This window comes from Acanthisitta chloris, unplaced genomic scaffold (genome assembly GCF_000695815.1).
Source record: "Acanthisitta chloris isolate BGI_N310 unplaced genomic scaffold, ASM69581v1 scaffold14101, whole genome shotgun sequence".
NCBI lineage: Eukaryota > Metazoa > Chordata > Aves > Passeriformes > Acanthisittidae > Acanthisitta > Acanthisitta chloris.
Window position 1 is genome coordinate 9927 of NW_008657732.1, and position 10212 is coordinate 20138.

Genomic DNA, 10212 nt, shown 5'->3' on the forward strand with positions numbered 1-10212 from the left:
ACTACCCCCAAATAACTTTTCCTTGGTCCCTGTAATTTCTGCTTTCATCCTTGACCTTATACCTAAGTGGTCCACATCACTTCTGTTATCACCCATAGTTTAGCTTTGTAATCTGACTCCCTATTTCCAGCCTCTGCATCACATCACCAGATTACCTTACCATCTCCTTCCAACTACTACAGCTGGTACACTTCTCTACCAAAGTCATCTACCAACTCTTTGCTTTTCAGTTTCATTACTCTTTTCCAACATATGGACAGAAATAATTATCATTTATATTTCTTGTTCCAATGCCTCTGGTGCACATGACAATAATGCCTGCTCTGCTTACTTACAGTAATTAGACAGTGCCCACAGGCTGAGATATTGACATTGCTGAGCTAGACATTGCATCCTGGGATAGGAGACACTTCTTGTGTCAGAGGTGCCAATCTAAATAAAGAAGTTACAAAAAATGGTGGAAGGTAAGTTGGAATTAACTGTTGGTTTTTTTCCTTAGAAACTGGGCAGCAAGGTACAGATTAATGAAGTCAGCCATTGGATCTTTTTATCTGGTAAAGCAAAAATACACAATTTCCAGTATTTCCCCCACTTTTGTTTCCTCTTTCGAATGCAGTCATTTGAGAGACAGGTCGTGCCCTGCAGTTAGAACGTCTTTCCCTCGAAGGCCTCCAGGTTGAAAGCTGTATCCAAGAACCTTCTGAGTGACACCAGATGCATGTTCTTGTTGCCTGTGGCAGCTGCAGCAGCAGGCTCTCGGCCAACATACCTTTGTGAGAAAAAGAATTGGGCAGACAAATGAGTAAGAAGAGATACTATTTTGACAATAACAAGCATGAGAACATGCTGCTCGATGCGTTCAAGTCAACTTGGCAGATTTGGACATTTAATCATCAATCTTTTTTAAATAAAAATCCATCTAAGTTGTACCAAGTTACACCTTCTGGTCAGCTTCCTCCTCTTTTCCCCTCCCATCATTATTAAGCTGTGTCTTCTCCCCCATCTCTCCCAGGCAGCCAGCTACACTGTCTCTTAATTAGATAACTTGCTTTTGGCAATGAAGACTCTCATTCCTCTGACAGCTGCATGGGCAGATCCCAGAGTCAATCATCTAAAATAAATACAAATGCACCTGGACTGAACTCTTACAACAGCTGTTTCCTCCAGGAACCTAACATTTGGAATTCCTAAAAAAAGACAGAATCTAAGACAACATGAGAGAAAAATCCAAGACAGCTAAGTGCTGTGCTAAATGGTGATAAATACAGAGCTATTTGAGACTGATTTTCTTTTAGAATTACAAGAAGGAGCAAAATATGCAAGTTGTATTTGAGAAATAGTAGTCTAGACTTTTCCCTCCTTCACCCAAGAACCCAAAGTCAGAGGTCTTGATTTGTGAAGAATCTGACTTACCCATGAATACCATTCTCAAATCAAAATCAAATTTTAAAAAAAAAAACCCCAAACAAAACCTGAAAACAACCCCTCAAATCAAAATCAAATTTAAAAAAAAAACAAACCCCAAACAAAACCTGAAAACAACCCCAACCAAATTTAAAAGCAGACAAATCATCCCAGGGGAGCAATTGTTTAAAGTCTCATACCAGATAGGTCGAGTGTGGTTCACAATAGTGCGGAAACGAGGTTTGACGTAATCATAATATCCACTGTTTTTGTGCTCCTCCTGACACCAAACTAGATCAGCACTTGGATACTTGTCAAGTTCTTCTTTCAGCAAGTCAAAGGGGAATGGTGAGATCTGGAAAGAAAGGGTGATAATTGGCATAGCTTTCTCTTACGTGGTGTTACCCCACAGTGTGTCATTACTTTTTCATGGAAAGTGACTCATGTTTCTCTAATTGATTTAATGCTCAGAAATAAATACATATGTATTTTATAGTTGTACTAGTATGGACAGAAGTAGGCCATAGTCCAGATCTCCTGGACTCCTACATCTTTTTTAGTGAAGTAGTTGTAACAAGGCCTTAATTAGTGAGCGACAATATATTTTCAAAGTGCACTATTCACAACACTTAAACCCAGCAGACTGGATATACAAATTTAAGGTGCTATCATATTCTAACATTCACTTTGTTATGCTTTCTGGACCTCATTGTCCAGTATAGTACTGATGTATTCCTTTTCCACAATGTAATGAAGGATTAGACTATGTCTCATAAGATGCAAAGTGATATAAAATGCTATGACCATCCATTCTAGAAAGTGCTATCTATTTAAAAAGCACAGAAATCCTTTGCTGAAAGTCTCCCCAAGGACCCTGTCTTCTGAGGATCAGGGAGCTCACCTGTTCAAGTCTGGTTATAGCTACTTGTTTCTCCAGGTCTTGATTCTTTCTCTCTTTCACAAGATCATAGTATACTTTTCCTGTGCAGAAAATCACTCGCTTGACCTCATGTGGTGCCTGAGCTGCCAGCCCGTTCTCAGGAATCACGCGTTGGAAAGTGGTACCTAGTTGGAGCACAAATTAGACAAAGTGCTTTCAGTGGACCTCGTGTTGCAATCAAGCAGCTCAAGAAACAGTCTTTTACTGGATTAGACAAAGTGCTCTCAGTGGACCTCGTGTTGCAATAAAGCAGCTCAAGAAACAGTCTTTTACTGAGCAAGCTGCAGTTTGCAATGGTCACAGTGTTCTACTGCATCTCTATTCCTACTTTTTGGACCAGTAACACTGCTAAAGTGACTTCCAGCAGTTCAGTTTTCCAGAAGTTAGAAGACTGTCAGTAATCCACTCTTTCACACTTAATAGAATATGATTAACAGTGGATTCTTTTTTAGCTTTCTGTTGTGCATTACACCTTTACTTTTAAATTGACTGGATAGCTCACCTTTGCTTCCAGCTTTTTTTTCAGAGAATTACTGTTTCCTCTTTCCAAGATGAGCTCAACCATGTAACACTAATATAGCTTCACAAAATTTTAGAATATTCTGATGTAAAAACAAACCACATAACCATTATGCAACTAAATTTGGCAACTGCATAAATATTTACACAAGCATACACTTCACTGACATACATTTATATGATTTAAACCTCTGTTTGAGGGCTAAAATGGCATTAGCCAAAGCAAGAATTAGCATAGTACTGAGCCTCATGTATAAGTACAATTTCACATGCATATCTTCATTGCCAGGTATCTTTTCCCCTGCTAAAAGATCCTTTTCTTTGCTCTCTTACATGATTGATTAGAACTATTTCCACATTAACCAACTGCAAGGTAGCAGACAGTGGCATGACCTAGTCTGAATCAGCACACCCACATACCAGAATAAGCTCCTGTTTGAACCATTTATCTTGGGGGAAGAAAAGCAAACACATAAAAGATGAACTGATTTGTCAGAATTAACCTGTCTCAGTGAACTGTAGAGCTCATCATTAAAAAAAGACTGAATCCATGCTTCATTGGGTCAACTGGAGTCAGTCTTCCTTTCCTTCTCAGCTATCCATTAAAAGCAGAGCAAAAAGAGTTTGCTAAGAGCCAGCAAAACTTTAATACCTGCTGCCCTCTTCAGCAGCAACATGAAAGTATGTCAGAATTCAATGGTAATTAGGAGCTCAACCACTCTTGAGGGCTAGCCTGAAGTAGAGGGGACTCCCAAGACAAAATGACAAATCACAAACCCCACAGAATTTCTAATCTGACCCATTCTACAAAGCTTTTAAACAGTAATAAAACCCAGCAAATGTCTTTGCTTCAAAAGCAAACTTTACTCACCTACAAAAAGGATAAAATGCAATACTTAAGCATGTTTATACACTGTAACTTGCTTTTAAAAAACTGAGCTGTTACTCTGTTCTGACACCAGCCAAGACACTCACTGGAACTGGAGACAGAGAGGACACTATGCACAATTTCTCACTCTGAACAATGGCTTTAATCACCCACTCAGTACATGTCACTGCATTTCCTCATGCCACTCCAAAACATTCTAACCAGTGCAAGGCAGGACAAAAATCACTGCAGCTTTTGGTATTACCTCTGCAGTCACTATGCATCTCCTGGTGCTGATGACATGCCAACCATAGCTAGGGTGGCAGCCCACAGCTCTGAACTCCCTGAGCCCACTTTAGATCATTGGTGTGACACAGCAGCCCCAAAACTGAGTATTGTAAGAAGAATTAGGCCCCTTATTCTTCCAAATGGGCACAGTGTGATTACAACCTCTCCCTCACATCTTGGGGGGTGGGGGACTGTGGGCAGAACAAAGAACTAAGATTTTATATATTTTATATGAAGAGATAAAGAGTGGAGGGACATAACATTGAGGGGAACTTCCCTTTAGAGATGGTGAGAAAAAGAGTGGAGGGACATAACAGCCTATTGAGGGGAACTTCCCTTTAGAGATGGGAATGCACTTTCCAGTGCTTTAAGATTAATGGCTGTTTACAGGATAAGCCTGTTAAAATTAAGAATTGATACTTGAAAGCAGATTTTTCAGCAAAAGTCCATGCTACATCTCACTAAGCCTGTTAAAATTAAGAATTGATATTTGAAAGCAGATTATTCAGCAAAAGTCCATGCTACATCTCACACAGAAATTATGCCAAAAGAAAAGGCAAAGTCTCCAGAGCAGATTCTCTTCTTCACAGTCTGACATGCGACTTGGTATAGCTAATTATTTCTCTATAATACTTTATGGTAACCTACCAGACACCATTTCATCAAAACTGGACTTAGCTTCTGGATGTCTCAGCAGTGACTTGGGTGTCAAAACAATCAGCTGTAAGACAGAAATTTTTCCAACACTCAGGTGCTGCTTTGTCTACATCATTACATGCAACATTTGTAACACTCTTCATAAAAAAACCACAAACTGAACATGCTACAGATCAAATTAATATGAATAGCAAACTCAGCAAATTATTTTTTTCTGTTTTGAAACAATGGAAGTTTCAAAATTACTTAAAAAATTTGGGTAGTCTGCTCCTTTTAAAAGTTCCCAAAACTCACTGCTTACACTTCTTTCTGACAACAAAATCAAATCACAGACTATGAACCAGTAAAACATTCAACAGTTGTATCTTAGGTTTTTGAAGTTCCAGCAATTAGACATGCAAATGATATTTATGCAAACTGTTAGCTATGCAGTAGTATCTTGACAAGCTCATCTGAAGATCTACACAGCCAGATGGAAGTAAAGCTGAAAATCAAGTTTTAGAATTGTAGTAAGTCAGAACTGAGTTTTTTTCCATCAAATCAGCAACTTCAACCTGTGTTCAGCTAAAGTTTTTCACAGACGATTCTTAATTCTTTACAGCAGCATGTCATATGCAAACAAAGACCCTTCTTTATGTGAGGATTAATATACCTAGAAAAATCAAGTCCATTACAGGAACTTTACCGGTTTTCTGAATGGCAGCAAGATCTGTCTTCGGAGGACGTGAAAGTAATTGGCTGGAGTTGAGCAATTCACCACAATCCAGTTGCATTCATACAGCTGGGAAACTTCAAACTGCTCACTAAATTCCTGAGAGAGACATTAAAGGCATTATAAAAATGTTTCAAACAGGAAAAAAAAAGGCTTGAAAGCCATCCTTCTATTTCTGACTCTCAGCAACTCCCCTCCTCAAAAAACTTAATTAGCAGCTCTCTGCTGAGATAGTTCTATTAGCTAGGGAAGCATCCCTACAAATCATTCACTTCTGTTTCTACTTCTTCCTAAAATGTCTGCAAATAAATGCAAGAATTCTGTTAATTTCAACAAGCTGGAAAGCCCAGGAAGGAAGACCAAGGAAGACTAGGACTTCAGTAGATGGAAGACAAAATAAAACCCCTTAAAAAAATAAAGTACCTTAAACAGTAATTCAATTTGTGAGTGGATAGTTAACTCTTGCTGTCTCTCCCATTTTTTGGTAGGTGTTCCATCCTCTTATTTTATTACATAAATTTAATATATTTTATATTTATGCATTTTACAAATATAAGGGCTTTTTTATCCATAGCTATATATATATCTTAGATAAGCATATGTATAGACACAATAATCTCATTACAGATTGGTGCAGCATCTAACACAATTTCCTGGTCTGTGGCTTGAACCTTCTATGATAAAACCTATAACTGGTTTATTACATGGAATTGACAGTGCTTAGGTATAGTCAGTCAAACAGGTCTTTATTCTGTCAGTACAATGAGACAAATCACTTTTAGATTTGGAGAAACATGACTTTGGAACAATCACTGCCCCAAGGGTAACAAAGTCAGGGTCATAACTCGAATATCCATTTTATTTTACCTTTTTTTAAAAAAAAAATTGGTGGGCTTTTCAATAAATGCACAGCAGTGTTTCTTAGGAAATCTGCACTGGGGAAGTGGATGCCCAGCATCCTGTAGAGCTATGTACTTTCTCTGTAGAAACCAATGACCAATCTATGTAAGTCTCAACTGAATGAAAATCAGAAGTTGCTTATTTTCACGCTCCCAGCAGTACAAATTAGCTCCACTGCAAAATGCCAAGAGTATTCTCACTTGGCCTCCTTTAGAAATTGGCTAGAGACACCTATTTGCACTACACACAGCAATATAAACAAGCAGAATAACTGTTCCTCAGGAACAGCCACAGATTAATTGTATGTGACCTCAGCTTTGCAATGAAGCTGCAATATTGCATACTTCTGCTACTTTTACTGGGATCAAGTTAATGTTACACCAAGAGTAAATCTTAACCTGCTATACCTCATTAAAAAGATGCCTCCTACAAAAAAATATCGCTGAGATGTGAATAGCAAAAAAAAGGACAGGGCCTTTGACAGAGCTACTTACTGGATAGGCATCAGAATCATCATTGCTCATCTGCAGAAATCTCTCAGGTCTGGCTGATGAATGCTCTGGACCCTGGTAAAGATATCATTTAAAACAATATTATAGAGGCAAATGAGCAGTTAGACATTAGTCTAGATCCCTCACTGCAGAAGTACCTCCTGTCACCCTGGCAGCTCTGCAGCAGCCTGCACACCTGCCCCCCAGCCCAAGGCATGAACAGCAGCAGCAGTGAGAAGAGAGGACAAACCACAGGATGGGAATTCCTTGCCTTCCTTTACCTGTTGTCACATGAGATTAGGTTTCACATGTATTTCCAATGCTTTTACCAGCTGCAAGTAATTTCTGGCCTCAGTATACCTGCACAATGAAGACCAGTGGAAAGGGAGTAGGTCCATGTGGGTACAAGAATGACCTTGCTAATGCAGGGCAAAAAGGAACAGGAGGAATGTCAGGAAGAGAAACACTGTGTGCCTCAGCGTACTGCAGTGACTCACACTTTCTGCATACTGAACAGGAGCAAACACAAAGTTAACTGCTGACTACCTTTGCTATATTAGCAACAAAAGCAGACGTGAGATGTCTCTCCTACCATTGTTCACTGTTCAGTACAGGACCAAATAGCCTAGATGAATGCTTCAGCTAAGATGGATTAAAATACATTTAAGCTTTATCTGCCAAACTAACCTATGATTAATTTTTTCCTCCTCAGGAGGTATTTTATGTCCTGTTGTTACCGAACACTCACATCCACTGTCTCACTAGTAGTACTCAAGGTAATTTCTTGAAGTGCTTGAACATTGTTAGATGCATTTTCCCCTAGCAAAACATGCATGCTGGCCACAGAGAATATCAGTAATAAGGAGTGTAACAGAATCTGTTCTCTTCCTTTTGATGCCCTTGTTTATAAAGGACAAGATAAAGCTGTGAGGAGTATGAGAATGCAGTGTGCCTTTTTATGTATTGTTAATGCTGACAGCTTTTGCTTGTTCAACTGACAGTTACTGTTAGGAAGGACTTACATTTTGGAGACAGCTGTGAAGTATTTTAACCCAAAGACAAACTATTACACCTCTCAACTCCATCCATGGCTCCTAAGCTAACGACGTTCATAAAGAGATTCTTTTCTGTATATGGCTGTCTCTCATCATAACTTCCTCTGCTGAAACCTTACTATATGATCTCCAGAATCACTCATTATTTTGACAGCTAGTAGTCCATCTTGATTCAACACATCATCCTCCCTATTTGCAAGTGCAGGATCCCAGAGTCCATGGGAGGGCCACAACGATGATCAAAGGGCTGGAGTGCCTCTGCTATGAAGACAGGCTGAGAGAGTTGCAATGGTTCAGCCTGGGGAAGAGGTGGCTCCAGGGAGACCTTACAGCACCTTCCAGTATCTAAAGGGGCTACAAGAAAGCCTTACAGATGGGTAAGGACATGAGAGCAAGGGGCAAAACTGCACAAAACTATGGTGCACAGTAACAGTCCAGTATATTGCAGTGGGCAGGTTTAGATTTGATATGAGGAAGAAAGTCTTTACTGTGAGGGTGGTGAGGCACTGGTACAGGTAGCCCAGAGATGTTGTGGATGCCTCCTCCCTGGAAGCAAGTGATCAAGGCCAGGTTGGATGAGGCTTTGAGCAACCTATTCTAGTGGAAGATTCCTTGCCGTGGTGAGGGGGTTGGAACTAGACAGTCTTTATTGTCCTTCCAACCCAAACCATTCTGTAACTGTGATTCACTCTACTCCATGGACTACGGGATTGCAAAGGAAAAAAAAACATTCTGCTACTGCAAAGGAGTAATATAAATGGCCAAGAACTGTGCCTTGCATCATCACTATTTCAAAGTCTGGCTCTGCTTTTGAGGTGCCAAATAACCTGGTCACAGATGGGTAAGGACATGAGAGCAAGGGAACTGCACAAAACTATGGTGCACAGTAACAGTCCAGTATATTGCAGTGCTTCTGTTGTATACATCTGTTTGCTGTACATCAAATCCTACACGAAGTATAGCCTATACATGCACAAACACAGTGCTTCACAAGCACACTGCATTCTGTACACTGGAAACAGATGTTACTAGCAAACAATTACAGGAGAGACAGGTGAGGCTTCCCTAACAAACACACACTGCCCCCGCAGCAACCTCAATGTCCACATCTATCTTTGATTTCTCTGCTGACACTGCCAATCAGACTGCCAGCAACTGCTGAGTGGGATGGGGTAGGGTTTATTTCTACTGCGACCACCTATCCAGTGAGACCTATACTGAATTCATCAGCTACTTTCAGATGAGTCCCAAAGGAGCCATTAGGCAGCAGAGTCTTTCAATCACAGCCAACTTGCCTGTGAATGCATGACCTAGAGGTGAAGGGATCCATATCCCATTACAAATCCTTCCCCAAATCATTTTGTCCCCAATACTGTAGTTAAAGAGAGACTAACACTCCTGTAATGGAAAGGTCCTCTGGGATGATAACAGATTTCAACAGCCTGGTGGGATTCTTAAAATATTCCCCCAAAAATCTGACACTGGTAGCAAAATAAGCATGTTTCAGAAGGCCTGTGCAAATCTTCACTGCCAAGTGGCTATGAGAAAAGAAAGACTAGATGTATGGTAAGTAGCAGAGAACCAGCCCCTTCAGCTGAGTGCTTCCCTGCAGTGACCACACCTCCTGCTGAGGGCACATTCAGGCTGTCCCTCAGGATTCAGCTGAAAAAATTAATTTATCTAAACTCTTGTGAACAGCATCAGACCCTTTATTCTTTATGCACAATGGATATGAAAAGCCATTCATAAGATATAAATGCACCCCAGTATGTCAGGACAGGATTATAATTGAATGGAAATAAACGAAATTGTTTGTGAGAATGGAAATGACGCAGTTTGTAGTGAAAGGGTCTAGAGCATTTATACAGATGGAGATTGCCACTGTGGCACATACTATGCTTTTTAAACAGAAAACTAGAAGCATACATGCATCAATTCATGAAGGTTAATGTATTTGAAAAGGAGAAAATTAACCTAGCCTGACATGATGTTCAAGTAACCTTTAAAAATAACTTCAAATATTTGAAGAACAATTCTACTGCTGATATGAGCTTCGTATAACATTATATACAGAGTGTGCCCATGTTCTTTCCCTCTAAGACACTGCCTAGTTCCTCCTCATAGCCACCAAATAAGACAGTCAACAGCTAGTGGAAACATTTCCCTTTCCAGAAAGACTGAGATTTCTTACTATATCAAAGTTAACCAAGGTCAATGATTTTTGAAGAAGTTTTAAAGTTGTTTCATATAATTTCATTGCAAGAGAATTTAGTATGGAGCTTACACAGACATACTTTATGCAAAATAAAACCAAGCAAGCACTGCTAGACACTCACAATTTCTTTCTTATTGTACACTAAGAATCCAGCTTTCTAGGG

At 39.7% G+C, this 10212-nt stretch overlaps 1 protein-coding gene across 1 annotated transcript in view; it reads right to left on the reverse strand.

Moving 5' to 3' along the window:
- Positions 1-525: 525 nt before the first annotated feature.
- The window catches only part of LOC103811844 (2-oxoglutarate dehydrogenase-like, mitochondrial), a 10452-nt gene continuing 765 nt past the window's right edge, over positions 526-10212 (reverse strand). The window contains exons 2-7 of the mRNA XM_009084841.1: positions 6783-6854; positions 5362-5487; positions 4668-4740; positions 2306-2469; positions 1605-1759; positions 526-769 (exon numbers count right to left, since the gene is read on the reverse strand). Coding sequence (XP_009083089.1) covers positions 646-769; positions 1605-1759; positions 2306-2469; positions 4668-4740; positions 5362-5487; positions 6783-6854 — 714 coding nt within the window. The 3' untranslated portion in view covers positions 526-645. The remainder of the gene's footprint in view (positions 770-1604; positions 1760-2305; positions 2470-4667; positions 4741-5361; positions 5488-6782; positions 6855-10212) is intronic.